Source organism: Notechis scutatus, chromosome 4 (genome assembly GCF_049901735.1).
Source record: "Notechis scutatus isolate UNSWTSFEM ecotype Mainland chromosome 4, rNotScu1.2, whole genome shotgun sequence".
Taxonomy (NCBI): domain Eukaryota; kingdom Metazoa; phylum Chordata; class Lepidosauria; order Squamata; family Elapidae; genus Notechis; species Notechis scutatus.
In genome coordinates, this window is record NC_142012.1 from 168630891 (window position 1) to 168657430 (window position 26540).

A 26540-nucleotide genomic window follows, 5' to 3' on the forward strand; every position below is an offset into this window, starting at 1 on the left:
TGTCCAGGGCTCCTGCTTGAGCAGGGGGGTGGACTGGAAGACCTCCAAGGTCCCTTCCACCTCTACTCTGATTAAAACCACCAACCTCAGAGAGCACCAAGGACCCCTCGAGAACGACTTCCCTGAAGAAACGTCATGAAATGGGCCAGAACTCACTTAACGATGGAGACTTTGGGTGTCCAGGATTAGCCTTATTCCACCAAGAATTCCCAGCTGCTCTTGGGAGGAGTTACTTCACCCAAAACCACAAGGTAGCCCTTCAGATACCTCGTAAGGCAGGGGTGGGGAACGATGGCCCTTTTACGGTTTGTGGGCTTCAACTCCCGGAATTATTATATAAAACTATAAAAAAGATGTTCTAGAAAAAGTGCAGAGAAGAGCAACCAGGAGGAGGAGGGGACTGGAGGATGAAACATACGATGGACGGTTGCAGGAACTGGGCCTGGCTGGTCTAGGGAAGAGAAGGACCGGGGGAGACAGGAGAGCAGCCTTCCAGTATCTCAGGGGCTGCCCCAAAGAAGTGGGAGTCAAGCTATTCTCCAAGGCACCTGAAGGCCAGAGAAGGAACAATGGATGGAAACGGATCAAGGAGAGATTTAACCTAAAAATAAGGAGAAACTTTCTGACAGGGAGAACAATCAACCCATGGAAGAGAAGTTGCCTTCGGAAGTTGTGGGAGCTTCATCCCTGGAGGCTTTCAAGAAGAGACTGGACTGCCATCTGTCAGAAATGGTGTAGGGTCTCCTGCTTGGGCGGGGGGTTGGACTAGATGACCTAGAAGGTCCCTTCCAACTCTGTTAATCTGTAACTCTGAATTCCTGAGCCAGCCATGCTAGCTGAGGAATTCTGGGAGTTGAAATCCACAAGTCATAAAAGGGCCATTGTTCCCCATCCCTGACATAGTCCAGCCTTCCTCCGCAGAACGTATTCCAGTTGTGTTGGAATTCCCAACCTGACAATTCTGAGCTCAAAGTCTCAGTGCATCTGGAAATGGCAGGGGGCTGGACTAGAAGACCTCCAAGGTCCCTTCCAGCGCATTCTTTTCTATTCTAACCCCACGGAGTGATTGTCTTCTGCTGCTTCTGGGTTGGGAGGTTAAGCCCGTCGTTTTTCCTCCTTTTGTTCCTCACAAGGAATCCAGCGGAGTGACAATGGCGCACCTCAAAGCTGAACAATGCTGTTGTGCCCACAGCTGGGTGCCCACCCACAGCCAAAGCAGGCGCAGCATGCAGATTATTGAGAGGCAGAGCACCTGCAGCGGACCTGGATAATTATCAAGGATCCTCCAGATGGAAATTAGACCTCCAAAGATAGACTCTGTAACGGGAAGGAAGGTCTAACCGACATCAGCAGGGCAACGTCTCCTCCCCCTACAAACAGAAACTCATCCGAGAGACGAAGGTGCCACAGGGGGGAGGGATAAATTCCCACTTTCTCACCTGCTGGGTTTCAGTCTGTGTTATTTTATTTTAAGTACACCAAATGCAACTAATGTCAAACACAGTTTTGATGTCTGGCTTTTGAGGGCCATCAAGTTCCTCTCCGGTTCCTGGTCCCTGGGCCAACATCTGTTCATTTGAGGCCCATTCAGACAACACTTGGTTTCATACCAAGCCGGTTAAAGACCTCTTATTAATAGTGTGGTCACCAAAATGGGGTACCGTATTCCAGGTGTGGCCTTACTAAGGCTTTATAAAGCAGCGGCCCCCAAACTTGGCAACTTTAAGACTTGTGGACTTCAACTCCCAGAATTCCTCAGCCAGCACAGCTTATTCTCTTGCAATCCCTTCTTCTGCCATCTCTCCTATTTGGGGGGATAAGGGAAAAAGAAACGGAAACAAGCTGGCTGGGGAATTCTGGGAGTTGGAAGTCCACAAGTCTTAAAAGGGGCCAAGTTTGGGGACCCCTGGTTTATAAAGTGGCACCAACACTTCACACGATCTTGATTCTATCCTTACGTTGTGTGGCTTACATTGCAAACCATCCAGAGATCCCCGTAAAGCTCAGTGGGACTGTATATAAGCCTAAATGCTAAACTCTCACAAGATGCTAAGAGAAGAAAGGTGACCCATAATCCACACACACCCCGGGAGGGGGGGGCTGCCAAGAACCTGTAGGAGCCAAGATGGGGGGGGGAAAGATCTCCAAATGTCAAGCGACAGGTTTTATTACCCTGTAATCTGATTAGTTCCATTTGAGAAATTAAAATCAAGTTGCTCGACTCCTTGGCTTCGATGCTTGCTTGGCAAACGATGCGCACATCCGATGTGCCTTTACTTAGGAGGAGATGCAGGCAGCTCTTCCAGACCTCTTTCCCCCCACCCCCCAATTTCATTAGGCTAGTAACTTTCCATTGATATCCCAATTTCTCTCTCTCTCTCTCTCTCTCTCTCTCTCTCTCTCTCTCTCTCTCTCTCTCTCTATTCTCTATTGGAGAATAGCTTGACCCCCCTCCTCCTCCTCTCTGGGGCAGCCCCTCAACTATTGGAAGATGCTCTCCTGTCTCCCCTGGTCCTTCTCTTCCCTAGACTAGCCAGGTCCAGTTCCTGCAACTGTTCGTCATATGTTTCAGCCTCCAGCCCCCTCATCATCCTGGTTGCTCTTCTCTGCACTCTTTCTAGAGTCTCAACCTCTTTTTTTTATAGTGTGGTGACCAAAACTGGATGCAGGATTCTAGGTGTGGTCTTACTAAGGCTTTATAAAGTGGTATTAGTACGCCCCTTGATCTTAATTGTATCCCTCTGTTAATGCAAACCACATTGCAATAGCCCAGACCCTGGATGGGCCGTGAATTGCCAATCTCCCACCATAGCCGGGATCACAGGGGCAGAGACCTCCATCCCTTGGGGGTTACTAGGAGAGGCCTCAAAGACATCTGCGCCACCAGGAACATTGTAGGCAATCGCGCAACACAGTAGCCATGGGGGTCTTCATCCACGCACAGGATGGAGACTAGCCCAGGGTCACAGCAACAAGAAGATGGGCAGCATATAAATTTAATAAATAAACGAGTGGACTAGCAAACTGGTGAAATCATGAATAGTGACTAGTGAAATAGTGAAGCTAAAAGAAAAAGGAAAGAATAAAGGAAAGAAGCAGGAAAGAACGGAAAGAGGAAAGCTATGGCCAATCTAGACAGCACGCTCAAAAGCAGAGACATCAAAAGTACGTAGAGTCATGGCTGTGGTTTTCCCAGTTGCAACGCATGGCTGTGAAAGTTGAACCAGAAGGAAGGCGGTTGAGCGCCAAAGCATGGAGGCCTTTGAACTCTGGGGCTGGAGGAGGAGACTCCTGCGAGTCCCTTGGACTGCAAGGCCATCCAACCGGTCGGTCCTAGAGGAGACCAACCCTGACTGCTCTTGAGAAGGCCAGATCCTGAAGAGGAAGCTCAAAGACTTTGGCCACCTCATGAGAAGGAAGAAGGACTCGCTGGAGAAGAAGAACCGAATGCTGGGAAAGATGGAGGGCCAAAGGAGAAGGCGAAGGGGATGACGGCAGAGAAGGAGGGGGCTGGGGGGGGCTGGGGGGGGGTCCCTGAAGCAGTCGGCCTGAGCTTCAACAGACTCCGGAGGATGGTCAAGGACAGGAGGGCCTGGAGGAACGTGGTCCGTGGGGTGGTGATGGGTCAGACACGACTTCGCCACTAACAACAACAAAGAAGAAAACCACACCACAGAATTTGGATTCAAGGCGGAGACAGATCCAAACTTGTGGGCCACGCAGAATAAACCAGGCAGGAATCACAATTGTTTCCTATCTGGTTTATTCATGGAAAGAATCCTGCGGGGTCTGAAAGTACAATTCTCCCTCCGTCTCTTTGACAGCCTGAGAAGCTAGGGAGGGTCCCTTCTGAGCCTCTTTTCTTCGCCCATTACACAGCGGAGGGCTCTGTGCTCTTATCTGACTGTTCCCTAAAGCTACGTTAGCAAAATCCTGCAAGTCTGAAAGTACGAAACTCCCACCGTCTCTTGGACAGCCTGAGAAACACAAGGAAGGTCCTTTCTGAGCCCCTCGCCCACCCATTATGCAGCCGAGGGCTCCGTGCCTTCTGCCACGTCACTGTTCCTTAAAGCTACATTTACAGGGTCTGGGAGATCTGAAAGTACAAATCTACCACTGTTTATTTTATCTTTTAACCATTTTTTCTTAGTTTATAATATGGCATAGAAAGGACAAGTAAATAGTAGGGGAGTTGGGGAAGGGAAAAGGGAGAAGGGAAGAGAAAAGTGGGGGAAAGGAAGGGGAAAAGGGGGGGGAAAGGGCCTTGACTTCCCTTCGGTGCAACAGAATAAGGCATTAACATCAAACCACCACTTTTGACTTTTCCATAATGGTATAAAGTAGCCATTTATATAATAACAAATCTGTCTAACCAGCAAAGGCCAAAATCAACGTTTCATTTTTTTTTTCTACCTCAAGCACAGAAGTGGTTTCCAAGTAGAAATAAAAAACTATTTGTATTTTTTTTCCTTTGATCAAAACCGTCGGTTTAGCCACCTCCGTCGGTTTTTGCCGTTTCTACCCCTGCCTCTTTGACAGCTTATGAAGGGTCCTTTCTCAGCCTCTTGCCGTCTCTCATCTGTGCGTTCTCTTGGCCGCCTCCCTTCCTCCATCTCCCAAGGCCTTTCCCGCATCATCGCATTATCAAGCCCCAGGGGTGTCCCGAAATAAAGTTCTAGCAAATTCCAAAAAATACATACATACAAGCCAGACAAGCCCTCTACATTGCACGCACGCACACACACACACACACACACACACTCACAAATACAGAGGTCTTGCAGAAGCAAAACCCAACCTCTTTAGCTCACCCATAAACAACATACACATATTTTTTTTTAAAAAAAGGCAAGGAACGACAACATGTACCAGCTGACCAGTTGGCCCACAGCAAGCCCCCCCTCGGCTTCCCAGAGGGTCTCCCACCCACCACTGCCACTTACCTGTCCACGTTTTCTGGGCAGGGGGACAGGCGTCCAAGCAAAACCCTGAGTTGTAGCCACCTAGCATGTTTTATCAAGGTGGCCTGGGAGTCCGGGGGGCATTTTTGTGAAGGAAGAGAGATGCGAGGAGGGTGGGCTGTGTTGTGCAGCCCAGCAGTTTCCCATCGAGTTCAATGCAGACTACAAGAAAGCATTGTCTGGAAAAGCCAGAGAGCTGAGGGGCCCGAGAACGGAGGCCCCCAAACCCAAGGGCCCCCCACATCTACATCTCCCCTGGGGCCCAAGGCCCAAGCGCTGTGGCTGGAGACACGGGCACGAAGGAACCCTAAGAGGAGACCGAGATCCAGCGGAAACCTCCCTGCTCCATCTTCTGGCTAGGGGCTGCTTGAAGTGCATTTCTTGAACGCTTCCCTTGGTCTCCATCCAACCACAAATGGCATGAAGGATCAACCCAAATCAACTTGGACCAGCCAGGAACTGCTTTTCAGAAAGAGCTGACTTATCAGCTGCATCAAGTGCAGGACTCGGAGATGGACGAGGCTGCCCCAGGCAACGTCTCCTGCCTCCACATCCACACAGCAAACTTAAATCCTCTTTGGAAAAAAGAGGTTCCCCCCTCCCCACTTTAAACATTAGAGGACAATGAGCAGGAGGGGGAGGAGACCCTGGCCAACCGTCTTCCGTTGACCAGGATTCTTGCAGACCCTTTGAGAAGGACATTTGCTTGGGTGGCCTCTGCAGGATCAGGCCAAACCCATCTTAGTCCAGCAACCTGCTTTCTACCGGGGCCAACCAGGTGCCTCTTTGGGGGGCAGCAGGCAAGAGATGGAGACCTTCCCCACTCGGACCCCGGTCCCTCTGCAAGTGGGGGTCCTGGGGCCTCTGGCTGGCCACCGAGAACAGCCTGCCAGAGGAGGTGGGCCAGGGGCCCCAACCCAGCAGACCTCGGCTTGTGTTCTTAGGCCGGCTTGGCTGCTCCAACCCTACAGGGGAGTTGAGACGAGTCTTCAAGGGTAGGCACCAGCAACCAGAACCGCTGGGGAAGAGCCTCTCGCAGAAGCAGCTTTATCGATGGTTACAGGCATCTCGTCTGGCTGACTGTCTCCCCTTGGGAATGGTCAGACACGGGTTCAGGGATACTGGGGGAGGCCAGGCCTTGTGCCGCTTTCTGCACTGCAAGGATTCCAAGCTTGGCCTCCTCTTAACACCCCCTCCAGCCTAGCTGGAGATTCCATCACAGGGAGGGAGGGAGGGAGGGAGGGAGGGAGGGAAGGAAGGAAGGAAGGAAGGAGGGAGGGAGGGAGGGAGGGAGGGAGGGAGGGAGGGAGGGAGGGAGGAAGGAAGGAAGGAAGGAAGGAAGGAAGGAAGGAAGGAAGGAAGGAAGGAAGGAAGGAAGGAAGGAAGGAAGGAAGGAAGGAAGGAAGGGGACCACCAACTACACAGGAGTGTTAATAGGGATTAGACTGCTTGCATTGATTGATATCAGGGACCACCAACCGGAACCCCTCACGAAGAATCTCAAGAGAAGCTATATTGATGGTCACCCAGGTTACAAGCATCTCGCCAGACTGACTGCATCCCCTCAGACACGGGTTCAAGGATTCTGTGGCCTCGTGCCGCTTTCTGGGCTGCAAGGACTCCAAGCTAGGCCCCCTCTTAACACCCCCCCCACTCCAGTCTAGCTGGGGACTCCACCACACCAGGACTCTTAGCAGACCGCAGGCACGTGTTGACCCCGGCCGCTCTAGATTACAGGGTCCTTCTGGGCCGAGTGAAGGGGTTGGGGGGAGGTCGGGCGGGGTGTTGGGGGTGTCTGCTAAACCTCCTCCCTGCCTGTTTCATTACAGTGATGGGTCTGAGGATCTCTGCTCGGAGTTTAGAGAAACCCTGGGAATTTCCTCTTTCGTAGCCATGCGCCAGTCCAAAGCCGAGCGACTGGGGGCCGCTTCCTCCAGACTGCCACAGCTGCCTTCCAGGCTCACAATTGGGAGCAAACGATTTGCAATGCGAATGAGCCATGCGGGGCTGCGTGTGCGTGTGTGGATTCTCATCTGATCCTTTGCACGCTCACGCCCCTAAGATACAGACATGCTCCTCCCCCACCCCCCACCCCACCCGCCGTTCTGTCCAGCTCGGTTTTGTCCCACTTGGCAGCCTTTCTCACCACCGTTGTACAGTGAACCCCTGCAGTTCTTAAGCGAGTCACTGCAACCGTATTAAACAGGGAGCACCCCAATCTTCAGATGACGCGACACCAGGGAGGCTGAAACGGCCCCAAATGGGGCAAAGGGCCGCAAATCGCTTTTGTCGGTGCCGTTGGAACTAAAAGAGCCCATTAAACTGACCGCTGTAAGTCGGGGACCGCCTGTGCTACTTACTAGGCTCCAGGGGGGCCCCTTTGGAGCAGTTGGAGAGCTGGACCGAAGGGGGGGGAGAGTGGGGGGGGCCTGCAGGGGTCCTGCAGCCACCAGATTTCAAACCAAGCTTGGATGTTGCTTTCACACGACCCCAACCAAGATTCAGGGGTCTGTATTTCCAATTGGGGGGGTGGAGTGGAACTCACGGCTCCCTTCCCAGAGGTGGTGGGTCTCCTTGAGGGCAGCCGAGCTTTTCCCCCAAGGTGGGGGGTGAAGAGCGTGGGAGAATTTCACAGCACCCGCCTCTCTGAATTGGGGAGGGGGGCTTCCCCCCGGCTCAGGGCAGGCCTCCAGGTCCCAGCAGCCCAGACAGATGGCGGCCCAGCCTCCGCCGCACCGTAGGAAACGTGCCTGCCCCACATGGTGGGAACACGCGGTGCCCAGTCTCCCTTCCTGGGGGAAAGGGAGGGGACTTGGCCCTCTAGGCAGACGGAGGCAGGAGGCTCTCGCTGCTGGGAGCGGGTGCCAAGCAACGTGCCAGCAGGCTGGGCAAAACACCCACCCACAGCCCAGGGCCCCCAGCCAGCTGGCAGCTGCTCCCTCCCCCCTGGGAGGGTTTCTTCCCAAATTCAAACAAGAGGACCGAATGTTTGTAGCTTGGGGTTGAAATGAGGGGTCCTTGGCGCTCGTCGCTGAGCCAGGTGGCTTTCTTGCAGGTGTTTCATGACCCAGCTGGATCACATCATCCGTGCTAGAAGGGAGGGGGCTGCCGGGAGGGGGAGGAGGAGGAGGAGGAGGAGGAGGAGGAGGAGGAGGAGGAGGAGGAGGAGGAGGAGGACAACTGTGGGGTCTTTGCTGCTCTCTGAGCTCGGTGGCTTTCTTGCAGACCTTTCGTGACCCAACTAGGTAACGTTACCAGTGTGCCTGAGTAGTTATCCATCCTAGTTTGGGAATTCCGGTGTCCCCTTGGGCTCCTCGCTCCCCCAGCCCCAATTGCACGGCCACCTTCCTGCCTGAGGAAGCCAGGGTTTCTTCCGCCTCATGCAACAATCCCCAGGGGGTGAAAACGGGGTGGCATGAAAAGTCAAAGCAAAAACCTGCAACGTCCCCTGATGTGATCCCCACCACACACACACACACACACACACACACACACACACACACACACGTTTTCCCCCCCTGGGGAACGTGCCTGAGGCTGAAGAAGCCCTGGCTTCCTCGGACAGGAAGGCGGCTGTGCAATTGGGGCTGGGGGAGCGAGGGGCCAGAGGACACCGGCATCCCCAGAGATGCTGAAGCCTCCGCGTCCCAAGCAAAGGCTGGGCAGGCCTCTTCCATGTGCTCCAGCTGGGAGCGGATGGGGTGCGAAAGGCAGGGGGAGGGAGGCGGGGGTGCCAACGGCCGTGAGAACACACGTTTCTACAGCATTGCGCCTTCGCTCTAGATTCACACACCACACCCTGAAGAATCAACTGGAGCTGCTCGGTCCCCAGAGAGGCTCCGTTCTTCAAATGCCGTCCCAAAAACTGGAGAACGGAACCCAGCCCGAAGGGTCCTGGGGGCTCTCCGAGCTTAGTGGTTTGCAGACGTTCCATTACCTACCTAGGTAACATCATCAGTGCTGGCAGGGAGAGTGGTTTGCTCTCACGGCACTCCCTAGCAACACCGATGATGTTGCCTGGTTTGGTAATGAAACGCCTGCAAGGAAACGTCCCAGCTAGAGAGCATCGAGGACCGTACAATCCCCCTCCTGTCCCTTCTTCCTCCTTTTCACAAAACGACTCCCTTTTAGCACGGATGATGTTAGCTAGTTGGGTCAAGAAACGTCTGCAAGGAAGCAACCAAGCTCAGAGGGCAATCAGGACCCCAGAGTCTTTTTTCCTCCTCTTCTTTGTCCTCTTCCTCCCTCCTCCTCTTCCTTTCCACAAAACTCACTCCCTTCTAACACTGATGATGTTAGCTAGTTGGGTCAAAAAACGTTTGCAAGAAAGCAACCAAGCTCAGAGAGCAATAAGGATCCTACGTCTTTTTTCTGCCTCTTCCTCTTCCTCCTGCTCTCCAGCCCGCTCCTTTTGAGCCCTGAGGATGTCGGCTAGTTTGGCGATGAAGGCCTGCAAGGAAACCACCAGGCTCAGACAGCACCAGGAGCCCCTCCCTCCCTTCCACCCTGAGCCACAAATATCCTCTCCTGTATAAACCCTCCGTTCGTATCCAGGAAGCTGGCCAAGCTGTGCCAGCCCATCTCTTGGGTCTTAGCTGGCCTAAAGGCAGCCCACCTCTCTTCCTCTGTCTTCCTCACCATCCTCACAACCAGCCCTCCCTCCCCAAGAGGGGTACCTTCTAAGCCACAGACACTGATTACGCGCCAGGGGAGCTTTGGAGAGGTTCCCATTCACACAACACCCTTAACCCGGTTGTCTTTCTTGGTTCTGTTTCCATAGCCGCCCATCTCGGTCAATGACTCCGGGCACTTTGCAAGTCAAAAAAACATGTTCCCCCCCTTCAAACATTTTTGAATAAACAACAGGAGCGTCCACAATGAACATGCACAGCAGCCAAAGAGATTCTTGGCCAGTTAGCAATGCAGCCAGGAAACGGGGCGGCCCGTGACACACTCAGGGCACAGGCAGGCAACACAGCGGGGGGTTCAGGGTCTTATGGAAGACCAACAGGGTTGGGGCGGGGGGTGTTTGGATCCCCTTCCATAGAAGGGGGCCACTACAAGAGGAGGAGAGAAACAACCAGCCTCTTTTAGCCAACACCTTGGATGGTCGAATTGAGCCATTTTGTGGGTTCACACAATACCCTTCCCACGAACCAACGGGCTCTGCTTGTGCAACACACATGCAACCTGAACCAAGGTGAACCCTAATCAAACACAGGTAGTCCTCAACTCACAGCAGTTCATTTAGTGACCACTCAAAGTCACAACGGTGAATTAGGACCATTTTTCACCCTTTCGACCACTGCAGCGTCCCCATGGCCACAGGATCAAAGTTCAGATGTTTAGCAACTGGTTCATATTTACGACGGTCGCAGCATCCCGGGGTCCCCTGATTTCCCCTTTTGCAACCGTCTGACAAGCAGAGTCCACGGAGAGATTCACTTAAGGACCGTATTGCTGACTTAACCATTGCAACAGCTCTCTTAACCACAGTGGGAAGAAAACTCGTGGAATGGGGCAAACCCCACTACGTTCCACTCAGCAACACAAAGGATGGGCTCCACCGTGGTCGCAAGTGGAGGACTACCTGTGTCACGTGTCTCACATGAATGCAGCCGTTCGCACGTGGTGCCCAAGCTGGGCGAAGACGGGGTTAGTTGTGCCCCTAGGAGCCCCCTCCTTCCTCTGGGCCACGAAGGGAACCCAGCAGGCCAGCACTGAAGGGTGAGGAGGAAGTCTGCCGTTGTTGGGTTGTGTAGAGAAAGACAATGCGAGCTTCTTCCAAGCAAATGCCCAGCAGCAGGAGAAATTCCAGCTGTTTTGCTCTGAACGGTTGGGGAGAAAAAGGCCCTGACATATGCTGAGGAATCCCTTCCTACACACACAACACACACACAACACAACACAACACAACCCAGATCAATACAGAGAGGCCAGGTCTCTTGGTCGTTTGCACTGGTGGAGGGATCCCCAATTCAATGGAACTGGATCTAGCTGGAAACACAGCTTGGACTGAGAAGAGACCCATAATCGAATGAGGATCTCCAACAAGAGCCAGGGGTGAGAAACTCCCCACGTCCCCTTACAGCGTCAAGAGTAATTTCCAGTACAGGAGAATAGTTGCAGCTCAGGGCGGAGCAGCCCTGATGATGTTCCCTAGTTTGGGTCATGAGACGTCTGCAAGGAAACCACCAAGCTCAGAGGGCACCCAGGACCCTTCCAATAGATTCCCATTTCACAGGCAGAGACACCGAGACCCGGTGGGAACCAGGATTGCGTCCTTGTGCAAATGACAACCAATGGCTATCCTTCGGGTCAGGCGGCCCTAGTGGGCAGGACGGCCCTCATTCTGCCGCTGTCCCCAAACCCACCACAGCCAGCAAACTACCCCACATCCATTCAAGCGTGCCGCGCTCAACCACAAAAGTCCAAATCAGGTTTAAAACTAGCCGAGGGTTATTAGCACAACCCAGGCCTGGGGACCCTCCATGGGTCAGCGGCTCCGCCGGACCCTCCCCTGGGGCTGCCGTCCCTTTCTCCTTCCACACTTGGGGGGCCACTGCCCAGTTCCAGGGTAACTTGATGCAGCATTTGCTTCTTTGCAAACTGCAGTGAACAAAGCCAGCCAGCTCCGAAGCTGGAAGCAGCAGCCTCCCCGCCCCCCATGAAGCCAAAAGGGCCAGGGTCCCCGCAAAAGGCTTGGAAAATGGGGGGATTACGGTCATTTCCCCCTGGCTAAGAAGGGAGCCGCCGTTGGGCGACTTCCGAGTAGGTTATGCTGGAAGCCTGACTCAGCAGTCCAGGGGGGAGGGTACACCCCAAGGGGCCCAACCTTGTGAAGAAACTCTCCAGCCCACCCCTCCATTCCTGGAATCCACCAAAGGCTCCAGTGACCCAACAGACCAGGGTTGCGGGACAGGCCGACCTAGATAACACAGCCCAAAGGGGTTCGTGTGAACGCGGCCCTTCTCCTCCCTTCTTCCTGGGGACTGAGCACCAAGGGGAGATCCAGGGACGGGCTTCTCAAGGCGATGGGGGGGAGCAGCCGCGGGGAAGACACCGCGGGGCGAAGGGACGGGCTCCAACCGACTCCTTCGGCCGGAAAACCCCGGGACGACCCTCGCCGGGCTCGGCACACGCCGCGCGGTCAGCCTGGCCCGGGATCCCGATTCGCGCAACGCCCCGCAGCCTCAAACTTCTCCACCGAAGGGGGGCGGGGAAGCCGCGCGGGGCCTCAGCGAGGTCCGTTAGCCGGGCGCGGAGGGACGAGGGCCGGGGCTGGACGGGGCGGCCCGAGCGGACCCACCTGGCCTCCTCCGGACGTGCCTCTTGCGGCCGCTGCAGAAGCGCACCTTGCTGAAGACGCCCAGCACGTGCCTCTCGCAGAGGGAGCGCCCGTCCTTGCTGGGGCTGGAGCGGCGCTTGGAGGCGGAGACGCGCTCGCTGTTGGACTCGCGCGCCTGCCGCTTCTGCCGGATCAGCGAGCTGGCGATGGCCGCGGCCATGGCCGACGGGGCGGGCGGGCAGCGCTCACAGGCCGGCGCCGGCCAGCCTCACCGGCCGCCGCCGCCGCCGCCGCCGCCGGCCCAGCCCGCCTGCCCAAGCCGCCGCGGAGCCCCATCGGCGCGGCCGGAGACGGCCCGGGACGGCCGGAGCGGAGCCTCGCCCCGCCGCCGCCGGCCCGGGGCCCCTCCGCCCGCCCGCCCTCCGCTCCTCGGCGGCGGCGGCGGCGGCTCCGACGGGGGGCGGCGCCGCAGGGAAGGAGGAGCCGGCGGGGGTCCCGAGCCGCCTGGCCTGCCCGCCGCTGCCCGCAGCCGGCCACGCCTCAGCAGCCCGACGGGGCGGCGGCTCCTCTCCCGCACTGGCCGCCCGGCCTCCCGGGACAGCCGCGGCTGGGCAAGGCGGCGGCGGCAGGAGGCGGAGGAGGAGAGCCCCGCATCGCCAGCCCCCGGCGGCGGCAGCTCCGGAGGCGAAGCAGCGGCGCCGCCCGTCCTCGCGCTGGTGGCGGCGGCGGCGGCGGGGGAAGGCGGGCTTTGCCGCGCGCCCGCCCCCGCCGCCCGGGCCCCGCGCCCCCGCCCCGGCGATGCTGCGCTGCGGAAGGGAGAGCGGCGGGCCCCCACCCCACCCCCGCCGGCCCCTCCCCGCCCCGGCCCCCTCCCCGCCCGGGCCCCCTCGACACAAGGCTACGTGACCGCGGGGGGGCTTTCCTCCGCCGAGGCCACCCTGCCCGACCCCCCACCCCCGCGACCCCGAGCAGCCCGCCCGGCCCAAGCGGAGGGAGGGTCCCGCCACCTGTGGTGCTGCAGCGGGGAGGGGAGGCTGCCCCCATCCCCACCCGGGACCCCTCCCCGGTTCCAGGACCCCCGCCCGCTTCCCCGGGACTCCAGCTCCGGCGCCTGCGGTCGCTTCGGATCGCGGCTGGATCAGCGCTTTTGGCCAGATCGCCAAGACAGCCGAGCCCCGGACGGAGCCTCTCTTGGCACGTTATTGAGGCCGTGAATGTCCAACAGGGTTCTAGTCGATTGTTTTCCATTCTTATTCCTACATTCTATTCTATTCTATTTTCTATTCTTTTCTACATTCCAATATCTATTCTATTCTATTCTATTCCCTTCCCTTCCATTCTTATTCCTATATTCTATTCTATTCTATTCTATTCTATTCTATTCTATTCTATTCTATTTTCTACTCCATTCCATTCTATTCTATTTTCCAATATCTATTCTATTCCCTTCCCTTCCCTTCCATTCTTATTCCTATATTCTAGTCTATTCCTATTCTATTCTATTCTATTTTCTATTCTTTTCTACATTCCAATATCTATTCTATTCTATTCTATTCCCTTCCCTTCCATTCTTATTCCTATATTCTATTCTATTCTATTCTATTCTATTCTATTCTATTCTATTCTATTTTCTACTCCATTCCATTCTATTCTATTTTCCAATATCTATTCTATTCCCTTCCCTTCCCTTCCATTCTTATTCCTATATTCTAGTCTATTCCTATTCTATTCTATTCTATTTTCTATTCTATTGTATGCCATTCCATTCCCATTCTATTCTTATTCCTACATTCTATTCTATTCCTATTCTATTCTTCATTCCAATATCTATTCTATTCTATTCCAATTCCAATTCTATTCTATTCTGTTTCTAGCACAAAAACCTGAAAGGCTGATCTACATTGGAGCAAAAGTGGATATAAATTACTCCAGTGCTGGAAAGAAATGACAGACGTGAGGATGAGTGGACCTGTCTGTCCATCAGCACAATAATACTGGACAATGGCCCTTAAATGGCACGAAAATAGTTCCCTTAAGACAGGCAGCCTAGAAATATGATAAATGAATACAGGTCGTCCTTGACATATGACCACAATTGAGCCCCATATTTATGTTGTTAAGTGAGACATTTGTTAAGTGAGTTTTGCCCCATTCTACGACCTTTCTTGCCACAGATATTAAGTGAATTGCTGCAGTTGGTCAGTAACTAACCCGGTCGTTAAGTGAATCGGGCTTCCCCTTTGACTTTGCTTTTCAGAAGGCCGGCAAAGGGGATTGCGTGACCCTGGGAGACTCTGTGACCGTCATAAGTACGAATCAGTTGCCAAGCGGTTGAATTTTGATCACGTGACCATCCTGTGCAATGATCGTAAGTGTGAAAAACGGTCATAAATCCAGATTTTTCAGTGCTTCAAACGGTCACTGAACGAACTGCTGTAAGTCAAGGATCAGCTGTAAATAAGCAAACAGCACGAAACGTAATTCCAAAGTTCCATTTTCTTCCAGCTGTGGAAGGAAGAAAGCACCACCGTAGTCCACACACTACTGCACTTGCCTGTGTATACACACACACACACACACACACACACGCAAACGCAAGCAGGGGCTGCCAAGGCCTCTGACCCCTCGCCCCATTCGCGACCCAGACCAGAACCAAACTGGGCTCCTTAGAATTAATTGGCCTTCGTGAACCCCTTTCCATACCCAGCGGTGCTGCGTTGCAGGAGGCAAGAAAGCCACGTGTGTGTTTTACTCACAGCTGTAAAAGAATCGGAACACGGCCCAAGCAAAGGGCCACGGAGGGAAGAGAGCGATCTATGTTCCCACTGCCCCGTTTGGTCCTGCTTGTGTCTTTATCAAGGAAATAAACCCCGTACCCCAAACTCCAGACAGCCTTCCAGGGCAGTTCCCCAAGGGCTAATATCAACCAGCTAGAAAGAGAGACTCCCATGAGTAGGAAATGACCTTCCTAGCTGCCCATTCACAAAGATCAGCCCTCCCCAAAAATTGGTGACTTTCAGACTTGTGGACTTTCAACTCCCAGAATCCCAACAACTATTTTCCAGCAGAAACCCAGAGTAGACTACGGTGACCAGAGGAAAAGCAAGTTCTGTCCCTTCCCACGTGGGCCTTCGGGTGCATTAGTGCAGGGGGGAAATGTTCTGGGGTGACGCTTGTGGCTGTGCGCGTAGTGTGGCTGTGCCTTCCCCACACCCGGCCTCTTCCAGCAACTGAGCTGCAGCCAAGAGCTTGTCCGAGTTTGCTCATCTAATCAATAAAAGCTGCATTTGCCTTATTAATAGTTTCTTCCTGGGTTGCATTGCCCAACACCTAAATGGGGCTTGTGGCACAGGGGGGAGGGGGTGAATTGCCAAGAATTAACTGGATGGGGGGCGGATTAGATGAACCAGAATGCAGGGATGGGTGCGAAGAGGGAGTAGATGAAGATCAAGGCCTCTTGTCACCTGTCCCCTGTCCTTCGGAATCAACACCAAGCAAATGTTCAGGGGTGCAAAGCTACAGACTGGATGGGGAGCACCCCAAAAACCACGCCTTGCTCACCCCAACATCCGGATATGAAACACTTTCTGGAAATAAGCAGGAGTCTTAAGAACACAGGAAGTGCCAACTGAATTTGACTTTTTTTCTTCTTGTTCCTTACATGTCGTAAGAAAGTTTATTATTGTTATTATTCGGCATTAGTTGCAAGTCTTAAGTTTATTCTGAGCCTCAGCTTTCCTGGATTTTCTCCTTGCAGATTCGAGCTATTTGCTGGTATTCTGTTTTAGTTATGTGTTCCCTCTTTCTATTTTTTTATACTTGTCCTTTGTTGTCTTTCAATAAATATAAATAAGTATGTGAAAACAGCATATAATTCTGCAGGCAAGGAACTTCGGATAGAATAAAGTGCCTGAGCAATGCGAATAAATGCGGGTGAACTGTTGAAAATTCACATTGAATTATTAAGTGAAAGAATGTTGTTTATCAAATGATGTATGATTGATAACTCCTGATAAATTGCCAGAGATGTATAAAGGTGTTTCAAAATTCTGTTGGAAATGCAAAGAAGGTACTTTTTATTGAATTTGGGGGATTTGTGACAAAGCAGAGAAATGCTGGACCCAGATCCATGTTATATAATGCAGAAGATTCTTAAAATGAAAGTAAAATTCTTTTAGGATTATTGGGGTTGCAAAAAAAAGATTTGGAATTTTGTGCTCGAGACAGAAAATCAATGAACTTTTGCCTTAGGGTTTAGGTTTGGGTTATGGCTACTGTTGGTAAAGGAATATTTGATAAAAAGGTTTATGGTACAATTGTATATTAACGATGAGCGTATAATTACTAAAATGTATACAGTTTTGTTGAATTTTAAGGCAAAAGAAGAACAGCTTAAAGAATGTGTGATAAATTGGGCTAGGAATTTTGAATTATAATATGCAGACGGATCAATACAGATGGATATGTAGTTAATTTAATTGTGCTTGGTGATCAGGTAATTTTCTTTTTAATCGGATTCATATATACATCATTGGATGCAAAGGATTTTAAAAGTTAATATTCAATTGAAGCCAGAACTTGTCCTTGCTCTTTTAGGACTAATGAAATAAAAAGGGGAAAAAGCCATGGAAGATTATTTCAACATATGATTATTGCTACGAGATTATTTTAAGGATAGAGCTGTGGAGGAATATTTCGTGAAAATGACAGGTCTTTCTGAGATGGATACATTAATTCCTTCGATCAAAGAAAAGACACTATTTGCATTTATTGCTGACTAAAAACTTCTTGTGAACTTTTTGCATAAAAATGAACTTGTGATTTATGGCTTTGATGATTAGAATTAGAATAGATTATAGAAAGTTACTTCAGAGAGAGGTTAAAATTTAATACACTTTTAATTGCTGGGAAGAATATCAGAAGCTATTTCTTTATATATATTTTCTTTTCTATGAATCTCCAACTTTTTTTCTTTTCTTGCACTTTTTGCTTTATTTTTGATTTCTTTCTCTTTTTTTCTTCCCTACTTTATATTAATGTGTGCTAGATTTTATCTTCTTTTCTAAAGTTTAAATCAAAATCATATTTAAAAACTAAAGGATGCGGGTGGATGTGTGTGTGTGTCTCCTGGTAAAATGTTTACAGGTGGTCCTCGCTGTACGACACAATTGAGCCCCAAATTTCTGTTGCTAAGCGGGACAGTTGTTAGGGTAGTTTTGTCTCATTTTACAACTTTTCTCACCACAGTTGTTAAGTGAACCGCTCTCATAAAGTTAGTAACACAGTCGTTAAGTGGAGTATGGCCTGCCTATTGACTTGGCTTGTCAGAAGGTTGCAGAAGAGGATCATGTGACTCCGGGACCATCGTAAGTACGAGTCAGTTTCCAAATGTCTGAATTTTGATCACGTGACCCTGCAACGGTCGTAAGTGTGAAAAATGGTCAGAAGTCATTTTTTCAGTGATGTTATAACTTTGGTCACTGCATGAACAGTCATAGGGCGAGGCCTAGCTGTAATTCTATTGACATGGAGTCCTCAGACTTACGACCATTCTTAGCAACCTCCAAAGCTATAATAGACCCCCTGAAAAAGGGGATTTACAACCCAGAGTTTTGGCATCCGTCCTCCCTGCCCCCCACCGCACCTGACCCCACGATCCCCTTGGGGGCGCTGGACAGCTGCCCCACCCTGATGTCCGTCTCCAACATCCTGTGACTTAACCACTTAACCAAAATGTTGCCAAGTTGATGACTCACTCAATGACCAGTGCAAGTTACGGTTGTAATTCCCAGCTCAATTACGATCGTAAGCCGAGGATTTACCTCTATTAGTGACCAAAAACTCTTTCTGGACCCTTTGTTGGGGGGAAAAACCCAGAACAAAATGAACTTGCGATCTGGGTTTGGGGGGTTGGAAAAGAGGGACGAGGGAAGGAATTATGGGATTCCCTTCTGTGGGTAGTACTCGGCTTACAACCGTTTGTTTAGTGGCCACCCAAAGTTACGACGGCACTGAAAAAAGTGACTTACAAACATTTTTCACCCTTACGACTGTGGCAGCATCTCCAATGGTCACGTGATCAAAATTCAGACAGTTGGCCATTGACTCACACTTACGATGGTTGCAGTGACCTCTTTTACGACCTCCAGACAAGCGAAGTCAATGGGGAAGCCAGATTCACTTAACAATCATGTTACTAACAAATGCAAAGATTCACTGGAACCCACATTACGTATCTGATATTAGCACAGTGGAGAAAGTCCAGAAATATTTCACAAGAAGAGTTCTCCACTCCTCCACTCGTTGTAGAATACCTTATGCCACCAGACTCGAAATTCTAGACCTAGAAAACCTTGAATTACGCCGTTTTCGGTCTGATTTAAGTATGGTATATAAAATCATACATTGCAATGTCCTACCCGTCAATGAATACTTCAGCTTCAACCATAACAACACAAGAGCACACAATAGATACAAACTCAAAGTAAACCGCACCAAACTTGATTGCAGGAAATACGACTTCAGCAATAGAGTGGTCAATGTCTGGAATACTCTACCCGACTCTATAGTCTCTTCCCCAAACCCCAAAAACTTTAACCTTAGACTGTCTACTATTGACCTCACCCCTTTCCTAAGAGGTCTGTAGGGGGGCGTGCATAAGGTTTCTTTTACATTTTTCTTATATGTACCCATTTCATGTATTCATACCTATGTATATACTTATACCTATTATCTTGTAAGCAATTGACAAACCAAATAAAATAAAAAAATAAAATAAAAAACTTAACAACCACAGGAAGAAAGTCCATAAAGTGGGACAAAATTTGGTCAAGCGCCGTCTTGCTTAGCAACGGAGATTCTGGGCTCAGTTGTGGTCATAAGACACCATCAAATATAAACGTATTTTTTGTAAGTGCTGTTTCTTTGTGAGTCCCTTTGCCTTCCTTCTACTGACTTCCGCTCCCCATTTTACTGACTTTCCTCTCTCAAGGTTTGCCCTGGTTTTATTCCTCCCAGTATGACTTCAATAAAAATCACACCCGCCCACAAATATGTAGAAGGGATATTAGTGTCCCTGCGCCTGACTTTTTCCTCCAGTCGCTGTGGGAGAAGGAAGGTTGGTTGCTATTTATTTTCTCAGACGATTCCGGCCAGTCTGCACTCTGCAGCTAACACAACTGTTGTGTCTCTGACACCTGCTGTTCAGGCATGAAAATTGCACCGTCTTTCAAATTGTGTCCAATTTCAATATTTTTCCACAATATTATTTTTTTATTTCAGAAGGGTCCTTTAAAGGAGGGGAATCCAGCTGTGGCTCCTTTAAGACTTGTGGACTTCCACTCCCAGAATTCCTCAGCCAGCTGGCTGAGGAATTCTGGGAGTGGAAGTCCACAAGTCTTAAAGGGGCCACAGCTGGAGTCCCCTGCTCCAAAGCATTCGTAGGACCCCTGATTCAGGCAGTCTCCCTATGGCCTGGCCTCCTCCTCCTCCTCCTCCTTCACAACTTCCACCCCATTCATTCCCACCCCAGATCAGCAGGGGGATGTCTTTGCCAGTGAGGATTCTACCTTAGAGGGTTGTTGGGAAGACTCCCAACAGGCTAGAAGACACTGTTCAGAAACCAACAGCCTTGGAAGATCCATTGATAAGATTTCACAGGCAGACAGTTCCCCTTTCGGGTTAAAAAACAAGAGAATGCAACAGTCGTTGCTCCGTGAGCTTGGTGGTTTTCTTGCAGACGTTTCATGTCCCAGCTAGGTACCATCATCAGTGCTAGAAGGGGTTAGCTTGGGTTATATATAAACAGAAAGCAACCCTCCCCCTTCTAGTACTAGTTGGGTAACAAACAATATATTTGCAAGGAAAACAAGTTCAGAGAGCACCAGAGCCCCCACAATCCTCCTCCTCCTCCTCTCCACAAACCCCATCAGGCACTGATAATGTAACCTAGTTGGGTCCTGAAACATCTGCAAGAAAACCACCAAGCTCAGAGAGCACCCAGGACCTCACAGCCCTCCTCCACCTCCTCTCCTGTCTCCACCTCCTCTTCCTCCTCCTCCTTTCCACAAACCCTCTCCCTTCCAGCATTGATGATGTAACCTAGTTGGGTCATGAAACGTCCGCAAGAAAACCAGCCAGCGCTAAGGATTCCCCCCAGTTCAACCACAAGCTACAAAGATACTGAGGGCATCAGCTTTAAAGACTCCAGCAGGGGTTGGCACTGCGCTGTGCCAAGCACAGTTTCCTTTTGGACTCCTGCATTTCAGCCCCAAAATAGCACCATTTGCTGAGGGTCTCCCAAGAAAGACCTGGGGGGGGAGGCAGCATCTCCCCAGAGCCCCTCCAACCAGCACCCCCAAAATGGCTCTGTTTCCGCCTGCCTCCCCAATTCAGGCTTGGCGCAACTGAGCAGGAGTCGAAGCAGCTTCCTGGCTGCTCCGCATGACCCCTCCCCTCCCCGGGCTCTTGCCCACCCGTCCACCCTCTCCCTGCTTCCCTCCCCGCCCCCTCTCAGCTCCTGGAAAAGCCCTGCGGAGGGGGGACCCCCGCCCCCAGCCCTAGCAGCCGCCCTGCTGAGAGCTGCCATCTGCAGCCCCAGCCTTGCTTGTTAAAGAGAAGCAAGGTGGATGCTTTATGCCATGTTAATATTTCATCTCTCCCATGCAGCGGAGAATTAAAATTCACCTGGAAAGGGAGAGGGGGGAGGAAGAGGAGGAGGCCTCTGGATCAGCCTTCCTGGTCTTGGTTGGCAGGTCCCAATCCCCTCCTCGCCTCCCCCGGCTGAGCTTCTCCAACCACCTTCCCCCCCACCCCAGAATTCAGTCACCGGAGGGTCCCCTGAGCTTCTTCCAATTTCTCTTATGGGGAGGGGGCTCTAGATGAGACAGTCGGAAGGAGGGGGCGGATCTATGCAGCAGGAATTCCTTGGGTCGATGCCGCCTCCGTGCAGCCTGTTCCTTCAGCCACAAGGCGCCGAGGATGGGCTACGGAGTCTTCAAAACCCTTTGGCATCCGGGCCGTTGACAAGGGCGCGTATTCTCCCTCCACCTGGCTCTGGGAGTCTGGGGTCTGTTTTCTCAGGGGAGAGCTACCTTTGCATCACCTGTCTCGGGTCTCCTTGGCTGGATTTCAGGCCATTTCCATAAGAGAGCAAAATAGTTTGGGATTTTTAGTTCCCTTGATTTAGTTCACAAAAAAGAGGTTGAGACCCTAGAAAGAGCGCAGAGAAGAGCAACCAGGATGATGAGGGGACTAAAACATAGGATGAATGGTTGCAGGAACTGGGCTTGGCTAGTCTAGGGAAGAGAAGGACCAGGGGAGACAGGAGAGCATCTTCCAATATTTGAGGGAGTGGGGTTGGACTAGATGATCTACAAGGTCCCTTCCAACTCTGACTTTAATCTGATTTTAATGAACAAAAGAACCAGGGGAGACAGGAGAGCATCTTCCAATATTTGAGGGAGTGGGGTTGGACTAGATGATCTACAAGGTCCCTTCCAACTCTGACTTTAATCTGATTTTAATGAACAAAAGAACCAGGGGAGACAGGAGAGCATCTTCCAATATTTGAGGGGCTGCCACAGAGAGGAGGAGGAAGGGGTCAAGCTATTTTCTAAAGCACCTGAAGGCCAGACAAGGAATCATGGATGGAAACGGAACAAGGAGAGATTCGACCTGGAAATAAGGAGAAACTTTCTGACAATGAGGACAATTAATTGGTGGAACAAGTTGCTTTCAGAAGTTGTGGGTGCTCCAACGCTGGAAGTTTTTAAGAAGAGACTGGAGAGCCATTTGTCCAGAATGGTATAGGGTTTCCTGCTTGAGGTGGGGGTTGGACTAGAGGACCTCAAGGACTCTTCCGATATTTTGTGATTCTATATTGGGGACATTTTATTATCAGATTAGGAACCTCATCCGCCTTCTGACAAGAGAAAGTGGGGGTCTCGGGGGAAGATGCAGCCCTGGACATGGTGCTTGAAGGCGCTCCTCTGCCTTGTCAACCTTGCAACCTTCTGGACGTTTTCAACGTTTTTTTTTTAATAAATGCTTGTTAGTTTTAGCTGGTTCTGAATTCTGTTTTCAGCCTGCGCTTTTATTCACGGGTTTAGATGGTTTTCTTAGGCTCTTGTAAACTTCCCAGGGTCGCTCAGGTGAGGTAGGCAGTGTAGAAATGTAATCAATAAAATAAGACCATTTTCCAAACCCCTCCCTTTGCTGTGTCCGGGCCCTGGGGAGGTTTGCTAGCCTGGGGATGAGGGGTTTGCAAACAGAAAACTCCGCTGGAAGAGAAGCAGGGATTCTCCAGGGGGTGGAAATTCCTGCAAGGGCCCAGGGAGCCGGGTGCTGGCAGGGCCTGGCTCAGCCCAAGCGGAGGAGCCTAGAATCTAAGGCAGGGGAGACCTCTGATCTAAGGGCTGCAAGAGACCTTGGAGGTCATCTAGTCCAACCCCTGATCAAGGCAGGAGAACTTATGTCCTCCCAGTTCAATGGCTGTCCAGTCTCTTTTGGGGAACCTCCAATGATGGAACACCCACAATTCCTGAAGGGAAGTCGTCCCGCCGGTGGATTGTCCTCACGGTGAGGATTTTTTTTTCTTCATTCCAGGTTGCTCCTCTCCTTGGTTAGTCTCCCTCCGTTGCTTCTTGCCTTCAGGGGCTTTGGAGGTTGGTCCCCTCTTTCCCATGTCATCCCTTCACATATGACGGTTCTCCGGCCTCCCTGCTGACCAGTCCGAGCCAGAACTTGGCAGATCTCAGGCGGGGGGAATCAGGAGGCAGAAGCACCTTCCCTGCCTCCCTTTCCAAGGGCTCCTCAACCCCCAAATCACAGCCAGGCCTGGGGAATGACAGCTCGGCCCCCCAAAGTCAGGCGCAGCGGCCTGCAGCCGGGGTGGCTGGCCGGACTCTCCTTCCCCGGGAACCCCACAGGGGGCATCCATCCCCCAGGGGCCGCTTCGTTTCCCCAAAGCCTCCGAGGAAGCTCCGGACCTCCGTGGTTGCTCTTCTCTGCACCCTTTCCCAGGGTTTCCACCTCCTTGTGGCATTGGGGGGGGGGGGCAGAACCGCACACCAGCGTTTCAAGGACAGCCGGTCCTTGACTTACGACGACCGTTGTGTCGTCCGTACGTTGACTCCATTAGAATTTCGGTGGCCAAGTGAGAAATGCATTCAGGTTCCTCCCATTTTATGACCTTTCTTGCCCAGGACACTGTGACCGTCCTAAACATGAGCCAGGTGTACAACCCTCTGGATATAAACCACCTGACCCTGGGGAGGCTGCCATGGTCATAGGGTGTGAAAGCTGGTCATAAGCCACCTTTTTCAGTGCCGTTGTAACTTGGAATGGGCACTAAATGAACCGTTGTAAGTCAAGGGCGGCCTGTGTGGCCTCCCCGGGGCAGAAGGAAGGCATGTGAGCACTTCCTGTGACCTGGAAAGTGGCCCCTCGGTTGATGCCGCCTGGGAGCCCTGGTCCTCTCCGGGAGCTCTGCTTCACAGAATATCAGAGTTGGGAGGGGCCTTGGAGGTCATCTAGTCCAACCCCCTGCCCGAGGCAGGAGGCCCTAGGCCATTCCAGGCAAGGGGCTGCCCAGTCTCTTCTCAATAGCCACCAGGGACGGAGCAGACACAACTTCTGGAGGCAAATCGCTACACTGGTTAATTGTTCTCACGGTCAGGAATAACAGGATAACAGAGCTGGAAGGGATCTTGGAGGTCACCTAGTCCAACCCCCTGCTCTAGACAGGAGACCTGATACCGTTACGGACAAATGGCTGTCCAAACTTTTCTTGAGAACCTCCAGCGATGGAGCAGCCCCAACTCTAACTGAAGGGAGTCTTTTCTTTCAGCCCCAAAGGAACAGCCCTTCCCCCCCCCAGGCGCGAGCCCTGCGTTACGGCTCCTCTTGCCCCCCCACCCTCCCTATTGGATCTCCCGTCCAGGGCATCCCCTGGCAGGTGCCCGTCTGGTCTTTGGCACACGCACAGCGGGGGGGGGGGCGGTGACACTGCTTTGGCTTATTTGGCCAGCCGCGATAAGACAGGGTGTCACTCTGGGTGTTAAATGGCCCTGCTACCCCCCCCACCCACCCCACCCCCGGGGCCAGTTCAAAGCTGCCTGGGGAATTCTGGGAGTTGAAGTCCACAAGTCTTCAAGTTGCCCAGGTTGGACACCTCTGTCCTAGACCCTTTCGCTGCCGGGAGGGAGGCCAACATGGGGCACCCCGATCTTCCAGAACCCCTCCCCCCCAGGACCTGGAGAGGCCTAAAAGCTCCGTCCAAGAAAACAGGTAAAGGCCAACTGTGTTTGCCAGCTCTCCTCTTTTGCTTTAGAAGGGCCGGAACCTGCCAGGATAAACAGAGGAGGAGCAGAAAACCTCCTCTTTGGGAACAGCCTCGCCCCCCAAAAAAAAAAATAAGTCTGGGGCTGCAACTAGGGCTTTGCCAGGGAGGGGGTGAGGAGGGAGGGAGAGGAGAGCGAGAAAGAGAGAGATGAGAAGAAAGAGAGAGAGGGACGGAGGGAGGGAGGGAGAGAAAGAGAGAGGAGGGAGCCCCAAGCCTGTGGTAGGATCCCACCCTCCTCCCTACTTTGGGAAACCCCCAGGTCTGCCCACAGCTTCCCCCCTGGCAGTGCCAGCTTCTCCCTGCTCCCAGCAGAGCAGAAACGGGCATTTCCCCGGTGGATCCAGCTCTGCCATCTGAGGTGCAAGGCTGCCCCCCTGTGGCCACTTGGAGCGCCTGCCGCTCAAGGAGGGAGGCTTCTGTGGTCCAGGATGCTGCCGGACTTCCGCTCTGCCCCCTCCACCTGGGGACAGGTGTGAAGACCTAGACAAGACCCTTGGGGATGGTCTGAGCCCCCCTCCCCCTTTCTTTTCCTTCCTCCTTTTCCCCGTCTTCCTAAAATGACCGGGAAGATTTGTGGGGCAGGTGAAGAGATGAAGGAACGACAACCTGGGATAAAAACGAGACGCATTTCCTACGGGACGTCCTTATTTTGCACATACCCGGTTTCCTCATTCATTATTCTACTTGCAGTAGTAAGTCTCCTTCTGTCACACAGGTGGTCCTTGACTTATGACTACTCGTTTAGTGATGGTTCAAAAGTAAAACGTCACCGAAGAAAGGGACTCCTGGCCGTTTTTCCACATTTACCATCGTTGTAGCATCCCCCACGATCAAAATTTAGACTGTGGCAACTGACTCACATTTATGACGGTTACAGTTTCCCGGGATCCCCTTTTACAACCTTCTGACAAATAATGGCCATGGGGAAGGCGGATTCACTTAGCAACCGTGTTCCTAAGTTAATGACTGCAGCGATTCACTTCACAACTGTGGCCACAAAGGTCGTAAAAGGGAATAACGTCTCTTGGTCCAGCCGGGGCTAAGAAAGGAAACGAAAGCATGAAGCTGGGAGGCAGCCGCCTGTGATGACCCAATGGGGCGTGGCACAAAAGCAACCAAGTCCCCAAAGTAGGTAAAGTCCCTTTAAGGCCTCCAACTTGGCCCCCCGTGTCCAGTTATCCTCGGCTGGAGAGAAAACTCTCCCAAGAACAGGTTTTAAAGGGAAGAAATTCCTTCCAAACCAAAAGTCCATATAAATATAAATAAAAACCAACACAAGCTACGCTGCCACAATTAACGAGACAGGGCAGGATAAGGGATTGAAGACGTCAAAAGATAACAAAACCCACACAGTTGGGAGGACGCCGGAACCCAGATAAGACTTGACAAACAAAGATAATTCACGCTTTGCTTCCAGTAAGGTTCTGTGCACAAACATCCTTTTTAAATCCTATTTTCCCAGCTGCAACCAATGGAGGGAATCAGGGCCCTTTTCTCCCCCGTAACTCACGTTGCTCCCTTATCCGCTCCTCCCTGTGTGCCCTAGGATGAAGAGGGGGTGGGCCTGGGATCTTCCTCTGAATGCCCAGGTGGACTTTGCCCTTCCCCAGTTTCCTCCACAGCCACCAGAGCCCCACTCCCACTCCCTGTCAGCTGCTTGACCTCCCCCCCCCCTGGAATCAGATTCCGACAGGGGCATGACACGACCTATGCTGGCTTGCATGGGATCCAACAGGGATTGTGAGAAATTCAGGGACCCATAACGACATGTGGAGTTTCTTCTAAGACTTAAGTAGTTTCTCTATTGGCAGCCCTTGACTTACAAACAGTTCATTTAGCGACTGTTCAAAGTTGCAATGGCACTGAAAAAAAGGGAGTTATGGCCATTTTTTCACACCTACAACCGTTGCAGCAGCCCCGGCATCAAGTGACCCAAATTCAGACACTT

The 26540-nt window shown here is 52.0% G+C and overlaps 1 protein-coding gene across 4 annotated transcripts in view; it reads right to left on the reverse strand.

Annotated features, from left to right (window-relative positions):
• FGF12 (fibroblast growth factor 12) overlaps positions 1 to 26540 on the reverse strand; it is a 165274-nt gene that overhangs the window by 68102 nt on the left and 70632 nt on the right. Inside the window, exon 1 of one of the 4 annotated variants that reach the window (XM_026688583.2) lies at positions 12271 to 12517. The exons of the other annotated variants lie outside the window; for them this stretch is intronic. Within the exon in view, the coding sequence (XP_026544368.1) occupies positions 12271 to 12469 (199 nt within the window). The 5' untranslated portion in view covers positions 12470 to 12517. Of the gene's footprint in view, positions 1 to 12270; positions 12518 to 26540 lie in introns of those variants that run through there. 4 annotated transcript variants of the gene reach the window in all.